This window comes from Passer montanus, unplaced genomic scaffold (assembly GCF_014805655.1).
Source record: "Passer montanus isolate IOZ18808 unplaced genomic scaffold, ASM1480565v1 scaffold9, whole genome shotgun sequence".
In the NCBI taxonomy this organism is placed as follows: Eukaryota; Metazoa; Chordata; class Aves; order Passeriformes; family Passeridae; genus Passer; species Passer montanus.
In genome coordinates, this window is record NW_024374367.1 from 15,927,616 (window position 1) to 15,941,905 (window position 14,290).

At 48.6% G+C, this 14,290-nt stretch overlaps 1 protein-coding gene across 8 annotated transcripts in view; it reads left to right on the forward strand.

Moving 5' to 3' along the window:
• ITPR1 (inositol 1,4,5-trisphosphate receptor type 1) overlaps window positions 1–14,290 on the forward strand; it is a 157,868-nt gene that overhangs the window by 103,105 nt on the left and 40,473 nt on the right. For all 8 annotated transcript variants that reach the window (XM_039733936.1, XM_039733937.1, XM_039733940.1 and 5 more), the window contains 2 exons: window positions 371–561; window positions 13,912–14,092. In XM_039733936.1, coding sequence (XP_039589870.1) covers window positions 371–561; window positions 13,912–14,092 — 372 coding nt within the window. The remainder of the gene's footprint in view (window positions 1–370; window positions 562–13,911; window positions 14,093–14,290) is intronic.

Consider the following 14,290-nt stretch of genomic DNA (forward strand, 5'->3'; position numbering starts at 1 on the left):
AAATCCTGATCAGTTTAATATTTGCAGTAGTATCTAGGAAATGTGCCCATAAGGATGTCAGATTATGAACCATTTCTGAAAGAAAACCATTTCATGGTATTGCAGAGATGGTGGGGTAGAATGGGCAAAAATTCCATTTGAAGCCGGTTGTACAGTGAAGTTTATTTAATTTGATGCCGTTGCTAAAAAAGTCACTGATGGAATCACAGTATGGTTTAGGTAGAAAGGGAATTTAAAACTCATCCTGTTGCACCCCCTGCCATGAGCAGGGACCCCTTCCACCATCTCAGGTTGCTCCAAGCCCTGTCCACCTGGCCTTGCCATCCCCATGGGGTCAGTGCCATCCTCTTTGTCCTGATCACCTTTACAGGAGGAAGCTCTGGGTCCAGCTCCATGAGCCGAGGGGAGATGAGCCTGGCAGATGTCCAGTGCCACCTGGACAAAGAAGGTGCTTCCAACCTGGTCATAGATCTCATCATGAATGCCACCAGTGACAGAGTCTTCCACGAGAGCATCCTGCTGGCCATTGCCCTGCTGGAAGGTGGGAACACCACGATACAGGTAGGGAAATGGAAAACTCCATCTTGTCACTGAGCCGTGTCGGGAAGGGAAATGTTTTTATGAACTCCAGGAAATTTGAGAGGGTTAAGGAGGCGGGAGGGGAAATTATCTGAATGATCTTTGACCTGTAATTAAGGGAAATATTAATGTCTGCCATGCAAAAGTGAACTTACTGAATGTTTGCATGGGCACTGGGTACGTGAGGTGTTTTCCCAGGGCAATACAGAGGAATGTATAATAAAACAGCTTTGTAGATAAGTTATTGACTGCTCTTACAAATAACTTAAGTGTAACATGCTCAGAGACTTTTACAATGAGCTGTTCAATTTCAGACTGGAATTTTACATAAGTGTATAGTAAACTCCAGACCACCCCCATTCTCCAGCTCCCTGTTCTTTCTTTCTGTGTTTTCAATAAGGATTAGATTCCCCTAAAAGAAAATTGTCCCTGGTGTGGATTAATGAACACACACCAGCGAGCTCTTACACTCTTCCAAATGGAAAGTAAAACCTTTTTACAGCAAAACTTGCTTACAAAGATGATTGAATCTGTGATGTGTTATTTGTTTAGCTCTGCACGTGCTGTGTTTGCAGTCAGTCTGTGGGGCTGAGTCCTGACCAGTTGTAACTGATTGTTGTGGTTGAGACACACACTAGATCTCTACAGCACCTCCTGTGTCCATGCAAACTTCCCTTGAGAAAACAGGGAATGTCTCTGAGCTCCTTCACTCTGTCTCTGTAATCAGTGCCCTCATTAATCCCCTGTGTATAAGCTCTGGAATGAAACTTCTTTGCAATGGATAAAGTGGGAATTGAGTGTTGAAAATCCTGTGTCACCTTTAAGTGCAAGAACAGGATTAACATTCCTGGGGGACAGTCACTCCTTTAAATTTCCTGCTCTTCTCTAATGTAAAGGAAGCTGAGCTTTCATCCTTGCAGCTCCCAGGGAGCCTCAGGTAACCTCTCACTGTTCTGCTGGAAGGAAAAACAAATCTCATGTGGAGAGATCCTTTGCTTGTGCTGGACCTCAGTGCTAAAGGACTGAGCAGAGTCACTTCCCGCAGTGTTGGAAGCAGATTCCTTAGCTCACCCACTGAAAACCAAGAGGAAAATCTGCAGTCCCTCTCCAAAGACACCTTTTTGCCCAAAAGGGAGGTCGTTGAGTTTGCATTTGCTGTCTGAGAGCAGGAGCTGGGAGGCTGTGGAGCAGCCCTGCGGTCAGGAGTGATGGATGGCTCTCAGGGCATCTTCCCCACGCCGTGCACTGCTGCCAGGTCCTGCTCACTGCAGCCTCTACAGATGTGCTTCCACAGCCCAGAGTGGCTATTTTCCATGCTTTCCCAGTCAGGAATAAGTGCTTGGCAGGTGTCTAGGACGGGCAGCCAGCAGTCCCTGGGTGCGTGCTCTGGCGGGATGGGCTGGGAGGGGGCTCTGTGGAGTGTGGGCTGCTTTTAAGTACAGAATGTTTTAGGAACCAAATGACTTGTGATGCCTACAGCTAATGCTGTGAGCTCTGAGGGCTCAGACACACCCAGCAGCTCTTACTCATGCATGCAAAGCACGAAGGGGATGTTATTGAAAATATCCCGTGGAGCCGTTGGGATGTGGATATTCCGTGCTGCAACACTCCATGGACTTGGTAGCAAACAGCAAAAAAGGAGCACAATCAGTGCATAGACGTGTTCTGTGGCTTTCCCCCACGTTGGTCCCTACCCTGGTGGGAGGGAGGGAGTTTTCTGGTGCCTTGCAGTGGCTCCAGCACGTGGGGCCCGTGGCAGTGGCAGGCAGGAGCAGCACGTCCCCATCACTCTGAGCTCTCAGCAGGGCTTGAGAGAGCCAAGCCAGGAGAGCTCCAACGGGGAGAACACCAACCACAAAGCTTAACTTCTGGGAGAGCAGCTGGCTCCATACTGGGAATCAAAGCGAAGGTGGAGGCTTGCTCTTCAGTAAAATCATTAGTTCAGGGCTCTATCTCCCAGGGTAATTGCTGAGGGATGTGATGGCCAGGTTTAACTGGTGTCCTGAGACCTGAACTCATCACCAAGCTTTGCTGTCTCCACGTAGGAAGAACGGCTCACAATGCAGAGGGCCCTGGGTGCAGCCCAGCTGTTCAGGAGAGCCGTGTGGGTACTTGCTAATCTGCAAAGCTGATTGACTTTGTGCAGCAGCCTTTGGCTGTGGCACAGTGAAGATTTACTGAGTGCAGCAAAAAAGTGATGGTCTCCCCTTAGCAGGAATTCATTTTTACAAAACACGCTGCAAAATTTGGCTGCTTATGGAAACAAGATACACTTGGGAAAATTAACCTGATACTTTCCTTGTGTTTTATCCCAGTCTTTCTCTAATGTTCTTTGATAAGTTTTGCAGAGCGGGTAGGGAGGGCTTGGCAACCTCTGCAACCTGCAGAGTGGATTTTCTGCATTTCTTCTGCAGTTTCCAGTAAGTGCCAGTGGAAGAGTCATCCCCAGTTTCTGGACTAATAACTGTATTCATTTTGCATCAGATGCATTTGTCATTGGGGAAGTTGACCTAGCCAAAGCAGCCAGCTTTATCTTTGAGGTCTAACAGAGTTTATCTTCATTTCACAATTGTTTTTTGTTATTATTAGCAGCTTTTGATTGATAGTGCTCCAAACAAGTTTGTTCCGTGCTCAGTTTGAATAATTTCTACTGAACTTCAATTGCCTCTATCTGCAGGCCTTTGAGAAGAGGAAAGTGGTGGGATAGGGACAGGTTATGTAAAAAAGGCTCTTTGGCAGCAAAGCCAGGAATGTGTCACCCCTGCATGGCATTTTCTTAACTCCAGGTTTTCACACGGGAAATCGGTTCCGCCTGGAGTGCAGCACAAGGTTTGTACCAACACACAGGAACTTGCACATGATGATTGTAATATGGTTAATAATGGGAGTTCCCAGGTAACTCCCATGAGCTTCAGTGGGAGAACAGATCCCCATGATGCTGGGAAGGGATCACTGCAATAGGTGTTGCTGTTTCATTAGGTGCAGGCAGGGCCAATATTAAGGGTAGGCAAAGTAGGTGGTTGCCAACTCCAGCAGAAAAGCAAATCTTGAAACGTTCCTTATTGTAATTGGTAGGAGGGATTTTTATTGTATTGTTAAGAAAATGAATGTGGGGGAGAAGCAGGACAAGAGAAAAGGCTCCTGGTTCACCTCAGGAAGGAGGCTGAGCTGGTGCTGTGTGGCACCCTGAATCCCACGCTGCTCCGTGTTTTGCTGCAGGGGTGAATGTGAATGTGGCAAATTAGCTCTTCTGGGAAGGTCTTTGCCCGCTTCCAGCTCTCTGGGTGGAAACTTTCTGGGCTTTAGCTTTTGGAATTAACTTAGAAACGCTGTCAGGTTCTTTGGGAGCAGGATGGTGGTGACCTTGTGGTGGCTGTCACTCCGGCTCAGCAGGAGCCCTGGGTTTCAGTGGGAAGCCTGCCCTCGTTTGCACAGAGACAGAAGCAGAGGTGGAACCACGGGGTCAGCACCAGACAACAAATTAACTTGACAAATGCTGCGACTCACTGAGCTGCAAATTACATCAACCCCTTTATTAATTTATATAACCCTGAGCATCCCCCTGGGGAGCGCTGGCTCAGCGGTTCTGAGCAGCCCTGGGGGTGCCCCAGCTCTGCTCCAGAGGGTGAGGGCTGAGCCTGCCCTGCTCCCCCAGTGCCAGTGCCTTTCTGCTGTCCTGGTGCTGCCTTCTCCAGAGCAAGGCATGCTCTGCTGGGTGCTGTGGGCACTCAGGGTGTCTCCTTGGTAAGGGATGAGTGCTCAGTCCCTCCCCACACACATGGCAGCAGGGCCGGGCTCTCCTCTGGTGCAGAGAGTGAGTGACAGTGCAGGAAATTGCTGGGGACTCATCCTGCAGCGCTCGTCTCTCATCTGCTAAATAAAAATTCCATGTGCCGTTACTCTGCCTCACGTCCGAGTTTCGGCTTTCCTTGGTCGGTGGAAGTTAATGGCAAGTAAAGTCCCTTACATAACACCTCTCCATGGAGACTCTGCTCCCTTAATTAGGGATCTTCTCCGAAGTCAGCTTGCGTGACAAATTACCCGCACGCACATGTTGGTGCCTTCAGCAGGGGAAGGTAAAATGAGGTTGGTGGCATTGGTGGTTCCAGGCAGTTTTTGAGCGCTGCCCCAAGGTGACACAATGCACCTCTGCCACTTGGGAGAGAGGTGGTGCCTCAGTTCCCCTTTGGCCACTGCTGTCCCCCAGGGGGGCTGCAGTCACACAGGATGGGGTGGTGGGAGCTGGCTCACAAGGAAAAGGTGATTTTTTTCAGGAAGTGGGATTTGCTGCTGGCTTCAAGGCATCTGAGCAGAGTTGCTGCTCTTTGCAGAGGATGATGGTGGGACATGCTGCACAGCTCTGTCCCCAAGCAGCTGAGGGTGGGATGAGGACCAGGGGCCACTCTGCCTCGAGACATCACCAGTAAACTGGTGGTGGTGAACTGGAGAGTTATGCCTCCATCACAGCATGGCAGGAGTGAATCAGTGCTCTGTGGAGTGGTGGCATGGAGCTCACTGGGGTGTGTGAGGCTCCTTTGAGATGGGACAGTGCAAAAAGATTGAGGATTTGAGCTGTTTGAGCTCCCAGAGCTCGTTGGTTGAGCCTCCCCAGAGGATCCCGGTTCCCCCTGGGGCTGGGGGCTGTGGCTGTGCTGTCCCTGGCACAGGTGCCATGGGTACAGAAATCTCAGCAGCCAGCTCCTCCTCAGTCAGGTTTGCTAGGGAATTCTGGCCTGGACTCACACAACTCTCCCATCCCAGCCCGGTCTTGCTCCACACTTGGACTCAGTTGACGTTTCTCAACTTTTGTCCTCGTGTGTTGCCACCAGTGAGGAAACTCCACCAGAGTGAATTGTGGTCTCCTTTTCTGTGCCTCTGACTGTCTAAGAGATGATTGATGGTTATTACATAATTGCAGGATTGATGCACAAAAGGAATTGAATCCAGAGCTATGCAGTTCTTTGTGCTTCTGGCACTTGGGGGACCCAGGGAAGCCCAGAGCTGGGGGGTACCAGCCACTGCCCTTGGGATTGAGAGAGCAGAGACTTCAAGAGAAATTTATGTCCTTGAGCTCATTGTAGCACTGGCTGTGAAATACTGTGACCAAAATGTCCTATTTGGTTGCAGGAACACTTTGTTTCTTTTTTTAATGTGGCTGCAACTGCCCTGCAGAACGGGGGGAAAACTCTGCAAAACATTACAGGAGTACTGGTGGGGTAAAAATCTTGGCTTAGTGACACTATAGTGCTTTAATTTGTGGTTTGGACTCTTAAAATCAGATTTATTTCTTGCAAGATTTGCAGCAGTCATAGATATCAGTGAGCACAGACAATTGTATGCAATGGCAAAGGCTGCAGAGGCAAGAATGTCTTTGGGTCACTAAACTTCTGTAAATAGCACTTGAAAATTTTTGATCATTGGTAAAACACATCTTAAATTTTCTGTTTGTTTCTGACAGACAGAATTCTGTGATACAGGATATCTCTTTTTGCATTGTTTTAATGGTACCCGTTTAGGAAACCAGTGCACAACCAGCAGTCTCTTGGCATGTGTTAAACAGTCACCTGCCTGTGTCTTTCACTGGTTTAATGTGTTTTTCCTCAAGGTAAAATGCACCTTTTTTTTTTTTTTAATTCTGAGTATGTCATGAACATGACATTGTAAAAAACATTGATAAGGATCTGCATCATCAACTGTGGGCAGAGATCTTGTCCTTTTCTGAAGGGACATCTTCTCCTTGTATATTTTGATGTGTTTAGCATGGTGAAGTCTCAGTGTCCCTCAGCTGTTGGATACCACCACGTTCAAAACAGCCCAGCCCCCCTGATAATGCAGTGTGAGGAGTCCTTCCTGCAGGGGAGATTCTGGTTTTATTCAGGGCCCAGGGATGCCCAGGTGAGACCGGCTGGATGAGGTGAGATGGTGACGATAGCACCTCGGCTTTGCTCCTGAGCTGCAGCTCCTGCTGCTTCCTGAGGTATGTTTGAGCCATCAGTATTCCTGGAGCAGAACATCCTCCAGTCTTTTTTCCCAAAGGGAAGTTTCCTGCTGGATTCTAAAGTGCCCATCTGTGTGGTTGAGCAGTGTAGGTGGAAAAAAAATGAGAAGAGGCTCTACCTCAGGGTTCAGCTGTGCCTTGGTGGCCTCGAGGTGTTCATGGTTGGGTACCACCTCCTGTGTGGCTGTCCTCTCAGCATTCCACGGGGATCCTGGTCCTGCAAGGAGCTAGCAGGGAGGTAAATCAGTAATTCTCCCAATTCCTCTCCGTGGGATCCAGGTCCACCATAAACTTTCAAGATGATCCCTAGCAGGATTAAAGTCCTCCCGGAGCAGGCAGAGGCAAAGCTATTCAGCAAAACAAGGTCATGCTGCCTTTTTTTTTGGTAAGCGCAGGAATCAACAAAGCGCTGTTATATAACTTCTATTTATATCCCACTTGCTCACTAGCTGCAGGCACACAAGAGTAGCTGAGAAGGGAATTTAATGAGCTCTCAGGGCTTGCTCACCTTCCAGAGCGGGTAGGAGCCAGCTTGTTTTTGAAGTGCGTCAGCAAATGAAACTGGTGGTGGGTGGGTGGTTTGGGTAGGTGGACTGACTTGTTGCTATGGTTTTCTTTAATTCCTCTGTCTCTCAAGGAGATCTTACACTTTTTTTTTTTCTTTTGGGGAGTCTGCAGACTTCCTTGTTTCTCACACCTACGCGGCACTTGCCGGTTCGGTGGGGAATGGGCTCCATGATTCTGCCATGGGAATTGGGCTCCATGATTCTGCCATGGGATGTGGGCTCCATGATTCTTCCATGGGATATGGGCTCCATGATTCTGTCATGGGATATGGGCTCTGTCTTCCTGCCATGGGGAATGGGCTCCATGATTCTGCCATGGGAATTGGGCTCCATGATTCTGCCATGGGATATGGGCTCCATGATTCTGTCATGGGATATGGGCTCCATGATTCTGCCATGGGATATGGGCTCCATGATTCTGCCATGGGGATTGGGCTCCATCTTCCTGCCATGGGATATGGCATCCCTGATTCTGTCATGGCCTATGGGCTCCATCTTCCTGCTGTGGCTGAGCTGAGTGACCCAGCACTGTGTGTTCCCACAGGGATGCAGGAGGAGCCCAAATCAGCTCTGTGCTGCCAGCAGGGCTGACCCTGAGTGTCCCAAGCTCCCGAGGCCATCTGTGAGCCCAGACCCCACAGTGCTGTTTGTGGCTGTTGTTCCCCCACTGTGCCTCCATCAGTGTCACCCCATCCTCCCAAGGGCTTGTACTGGCTCTGGAAGGGTGTGAGGGAACTGTCTCTGTGTGAGGTTTGTTCTTGCTTTCTTCTGTGACGTTACTTCAAGTTGCATCAAGATTTTGGGTGTTGCAGTAGGAGAATGTGTGGGATACAAGGGCTCTTCCTGGTCTCATTTAAAGCTGGTTGGGACAGGCAAGCATTCCACAGGTTAGGCTCTGTGCACTCATCACCCCCCAAAAAACATTCTCCTATAAATGGGCAGAACACCCAGCAAAGAGCAGAGCTGTGCAGGGAGAGTTTGTCTTATTTGTGGAAAATAGAGCTGGGAAGTCCTCCTTATGCTTTCAGGACAAAGTTTATTTTACAGTTTGCAAAAAAAACCAGGCAATTGAGGTGTTCTGGCAGATTTTCCTTATGGGTTTATTTCAAACTGTGAAGCATGTTCAGTGTGAAATATTTCAGCTGCCATTTCCTTAAGCTATGCAAGACTAATGATATCCATCACTCATGCCCAAAGTGATGGATCTCCAGCGAGCCAGGACGTACGAGAGATTGAGAGAGAGATTAGTGATATTTAAAATAAATAAATGAGGAGGGACTGAAAGCAGAGTTAGGCTGGAATTCTCTGCAGTGGAAGCCCTCGCAATATGTTTAGGCAGAATGTGGAGGGTTGGCACTTGTGCTTAATTCAGTGCTTGTGTTAGTGCAGTTCCCCTTAAAATGTGGCTTGTTTGAAGTAGTCCAGCTCTAAGAAGTCGTCTGGGGGTGGCAAACTTCCTGCAGAGATGGAGTAGCACACAAGTTTTGCATTAGTTCGTGCTGGCAGCCTGGCTGGATAACCCGAGCGAGCTGAGGTCCCCGCGATGATTTCTCTCTAGTGTTGGAATAAAATGTCCTGAGTTGAAGCCAGATCTCTGAGCTTTCTCCTCCTTCTGGAGGGACTTTCCTCTCTGCAATCTCCCTGGCTCGCCAGGTTCCAGGGGTATTTTCTGCTCACTGGCGTCGGGGAAACGGGGAAGCCAACAACAGTTAAAGCAGTTTGCTTGGATTGCTGAGGAGTTTGCTGGGGCTTTGCTTGCCCTGGTTCCTTGGTAATCAGAAGCTTGTTTTGCTGGGGAATTCTTTGGGATGCGTTGGGATGGTCTGGCAGGGCTGGGTGGCTGATGAAACATCCCAGGGAGGGTGCGGCCCCGGGAACGCTCCGTGGGCTGACAGCAACCGCGGAGTGGCTCCTGCAGCCAAGGCTGCCTCGGGCCAGGCCACCCCTCGTGGGGAGCAAACACAGCTGAGCCGAGCTGCCTGAGCCCAGGGCTTTGCTCGGCTGCTGGGTTTGCTGCTGCTTCTCGGGGGATCAGTCAGACAGCCCAGTCTGCGGTGGAAGTCAGGCTGCTCCATGAGGAACAATCCCAGCGTTGTTCCTTCCCTTGGCTGGCAGAACAGTCGTGATGTGGGGGCAGAGCCAGGTGACAGGGCAGGGAAAGGTGTTCCCAGTAAAGGGGGCAGCACACACAGCCCAAACTGGCAAGGCTTTCAGAGGCAGGAGCTGGAAATCAGCTGCCTTCAGCTGCTGCCTGTTTTTTTGGGTTTTTTTTCCCCCATTTAACAATCCTACACTGGGCACAACTCACTCATCATTAAATTTACTGTGGATTAGTTACATTTAGAGTGGATTAGTTACCTGGGTGTGTCCTCTGTGCACCTTACACAAAGGTACCACACTGCAGTGCTGTATGGTTTTACTCTCCACAGGACAGATGTCAGTTCTGCTGGCTGAAATCCAATTTGTTACTGACTGCTGGTATGAGAGACACGTTAAGGAGCATTTGTCCCTGCCCTGTGGTTATCATGCCTCCATAATCCTGCCTCCCTGAACTGCTGGGGAGTTAGCTGAGCTTCTCTTCCACTCATCATTAGAAATTTTATATGTTACATATGTCAAAGGTCTTAGAATTAAATGTTAATGCCAGGAAATGTGCCCATTCTGTGGTGATTTATTTTTTTTTTAATGTGATTCTACAATCCAGCTTGTTAATGATTTGCAATATTTAAGAACATGCCAAAAAATACCCACCACAGAAAATTATATTAATGCTGAATAAAAAGTCAGCAAGCAAAAATGGTATTTTCAGTTAGGTAAACATTTCACAGAGTATGTAAATAGTCAGAAGGGAAGAGGAGACCAAGTTCCTGGGAATAACTACAGAAGAGACACAGACTTAAGAAAACATCAGTGACTGGAAGCTAGTGGCATAAAAAAGAGCTTAACCACATGTTTCTAACAGTTGTTAACCACTGGAACAGACCATAGAGAGATGTAGTTCATCATCTCTGACAATTGCTCAAGAAAGACAGGATTCTTTTCTCAAGAAAACACATGAAACACAGGCAGAGTCAGTGAGGGAGCTCGAGGGGCTGCTGGTGCTCCAGGGTGGGCAGGGCTGTAGGAGGTCAAGGTCCTACAGCTGCAACTTGGCCTTTGGGGTTTTTTCCCAGAGAAATCCATCTCTGGGTTTGCAGTTCTTCTTCTGCCGCTTGTGCTGTGCACCAGGAGATAAAGTCATAGGTGGTGCTGGGGTTTATTTACTGACCTCCTTTGGCCCTGAGGTGGAAGGGGGAGGTCCTGCTGTGCACGAGGCTTCTGGCTGGAATCCCTTAGGAACAGAGCTGGGTGATGGAGAGGAAAGGAAGTTATTCCACAGCTTTCCTGGTAGCTGGTGTTATCATTTGATGTGCTCTGTGGTGCTTCAGTCTGGATGTCAGGAGGGAGCAGTGGTGTGGCTGCTTTGCAGATGTGCTGGGATCTCCTTCCATCCCCTTGGAGCAGTGCATGTGTGCAGGAGGTGTTGCTCCCTCCTTAGAGATGATGGAGGGCTCTGTGGTGATGTCCTTGCTCACAGTGGGTGTCTGTCCTGTCAGACACTCTTGTCACGTGGGGTGGGTCTGTGTTTCCTTCTGAGGCTGTGTAATTAATTAATGTCATTAATTACCATCCCATTATCTGGGCTGTGATTCCTGTGCTCGGAGGTTGCTGTGCTCTGGAGAGCTGCTGGGCTTCCCTGGGCTTGAGAAGCTCTTTGCTGAGCCTGAGTCCATGGGGCAAACCTCCGGGGCTGCTGTGGCCCTGCCATGGCTCTGTGCAGGGGTGATGACTTCACAGACACTAACAGTGCAAGGCTGAAATAAAAGGCAGTTTCTGTGAATGCCAGAATGCTTTGGGTTGGAAGGGACTTTAAATATCATCTACTTCCAATTCCCTGCCATGGGCAGGGACACCTTCCAATAGCCCAGAGTGCTCCAGCCTGGCCTTGGGCACTGCCAGGGATCCAGGGGCAGCCACAGTTTCTCTGGGCACCTGTGCCAGGGCCTGCCCACCCTCTCAAGGAACAATTTTTTCCCAATATCCCATCTAACCCTGCCCTCTGGCAGTGGGAAGCCACTCCCTGTGTCCTGTCCCTCCATGCCCTTGTCACAAATCCCCCTGTGGCCTTCACTGTCCGTGTCTCCAGTTCCTGATGGAGCTCTCAGACAGCTTTTCCCTGCTGGGACAGCCAGACACAGCCCCTGCTGGTTCCTTATGGGACACAGTTCCCATCTGCAGCAGGTTTTCAGGAGCTCCCAGACCCCAGGGTGATGGTGAGTGGGTCCTCAGGGATGGCTGGTGTCAGATGCTGCAGTGTCAGGGCTATGTTTAAAGCTCCGTTCCTCAAAATCCCGCAGGAGTGTGGAGGTTGGCTGTTCCTCCACGCTTGCTCTTTCAGCAGCCTGTGGTTCCGTGGTGTCTGTACACAAGCCAGGACCCCAGCAGACGGTGCTCTAAAATGGCCACTCGATTTCCGTTTTAAAAAGGGAGATTTCTCCACTTTCTGCTTGGAGGCTGGATCTGTAAATAAGATTTTAGGATTTCTGTCATAATTATCACCACCCGTTACCTGCTCAAGCGCAACTTGCAAGATCACACCTCTTAAAATACAGTGTCTTTGGGAGCTGGCATGTGGTTGATTCATATGTGTGAAGGTGTTAGGCATCCTGACCTAAACTGAAACAATCATTTGGTGACACCCCTTCAGTGTGTGCACAGCATGCACAAAAAGCTTTACTGGAAATGCTCCTTTCATTTGGGGTTTTTTTTCCTCTGAAGTGCAGTGGAAACTCAGTTAAGAAGCTTGAAAAGACGACAAAAATCAAGTCTGTCAGCAAGAAGTAATTACTCTCATAAAAGGTATTTCTTTAGTGTGGTTCATTAGAAAAAGGCTTTTCCTTCAGCACAGCTTCATCACAGGGGAATTCCTCCTGTCTGGGCTCTGCAGATGTGACACCCAGGTCATGGCCATCGCTGCCTGACAACCAAATTTTTTGGGAAGTGTTTGGCCTTTTTAAAGCCTGTGGTTTCTGCTGGTCTATCTATAAATTATTGTTGTTGTTGTTATTGTTTGTAGTCTTTGTAGAGTGAAATGTCCAAGATGCTCCTTGGATACAACTCTTCCTCTCTCTGTCCTCTGTCACCAAGTTCAGAGTTAGTTCAGGCTTGGCTGCCTCAACCCCCCAGTTCTTGAGGGGGTGTTGGTCAGCCTCAACCCCTTCACGGGGAAGAATTCCTTGAATATACCTGATCTAAGTCAGCCCTCATTCAGTTTAAAGCCATGGGAAAACATTATGAGAAAACATTCAGATTGTTGATAGAAAGTCTTGGATTGGATATTTAATTTTTGCTGTGCCAGTGCTAATAAATGAGCTGGGCACCCAGATCACCCTGGGCACATCACAGCCCCAGCAGTGTTTGGGCAGAGGGCACGTCCTGCAGGGCTCTGCTTTGCTCACTCTCTGGGTGGGTGTAGGAGGGGGTACTGCTGTGCTGGCTTTGGGATGTCTGTCCTGGGTTGTTCTCCTTTCCCTCCTCTCTGTTAATCACCAGAAATAACCACAATCTTCAGAGTTTACCTGAGTGCTAAGGGCAGGTGGGAGGGATATCTCCTGAATATTGACCACGTTCTTTAAATAGCCACACTCCTGCTCTGGCAGTAATCAAAGGCTCAGCTCTGGGAGGGTTCAAAGTCACTCCGAGTGTTCTCCGTGCAGCTGCTGGAGTGATCAAAGGCAGCAGCAGCCACGGCCCCGTGTGCTCCACAGCAGAGCGGGCAGGATATATTGCTGTTCCCATTTTAATTTGTTTTTTCAATAAATCAGCCTTCATTCCTATTCATCATGTAAAGCTGTTGGATGGCGAGCCGCTGCAGAATGCTAACTAATTTCATAATGCTCTGCATAAGGTGACCCACTTACAAGTTCATCCTTCAGTCGTGTTTAAGCTCTGGTCCTGATTTATGTAACAGCATATTGGTTTCATCAAGAGTTGTCTGATCACTCACTGTGTTGGCTCCTTCTTGACCTGTGCATGATTTGTATTCTCCTCGATTTTAGGGAGAACTCTCTGTCTCTGTGCACATATGTGCAGAAGAAGAGTAATAAACCTTCTTAAAAGTAGTCAGTGCTTTGAGTTTTTCTGTCACTTAAAGATAAATTGGAGTGGGAACTAAGAGGAGTTTGAAGGAGCCTGCTGCAGGCAGGGCAGGGGAAACTCAGCACGAGATGTCCCTCGTGGCATTGCCCTGTTTGTACATTTTTGGACTGTGATTAACACTGGCTTTTGTGTGTTGTGAGTCACAGTCCCTTGGATTTGAGGGTGGGAAGGCAGGACAGTTCATCTTCTATTTTTTGCCCATACCCATTTGTTTCTGCACTGATAATCAAATTATAGGGAATTCCCTTCTCCTTACTTGAATTCCTGGTACTTACCTTATCTCCCTTGTTGAGAGTGAGGTGTGCTGCCCAATTGTATCAGCCTGGTGTGATTTATTGCCTTCACTTCTCTTCAAACCTGCACTTTAAGTTGATAATGAGGGATTTAACCAAGCTGAGACACTGGAGCTGCCCCACAATAAACTACAAGTTTCCAGTGCTGTGAGTTTCAGCTTACTGACAGCTAATAAAGCTCCCAGTCCTGCAGGATACCACACAGTGCAGAAAGGTGGAATTGTCTGGATTCAGACCTGTGTGTGGAGCTACAGATGCTGTTCCTTTTCTCTTGTAGCATTCCTTCTTCTGCCGACTGACGGAAGACAAGAAATCTGAGAAGTTCTTTAAGGTTTTTTATGACCGCATGAAAGTGGCACAGCAAGAAATCAAGGCAACTGTCACAGTCAACACCAGTGACTTAGGAAACAAAAAGAAAGATGAAGACTCAGACAGAGATGTCCCCAACAGGAAAAGAGGTAATCCCCAGTCATTCCCTTTCTGAAGTGACAGGGAGTGTGTTTTGAACTCGTTTCAATTGATGCAATAATGCTCTGATCTCTGATCCCACAGAGCAAAGTTCAGAGATCAGTGGTGCCCTGGCTCAGGATTTCGAGAGCTTCATCCCCTCTTCATCCATTTGTGAGGTTGTGCTATTGAAATGAGGAGAAGTCTTT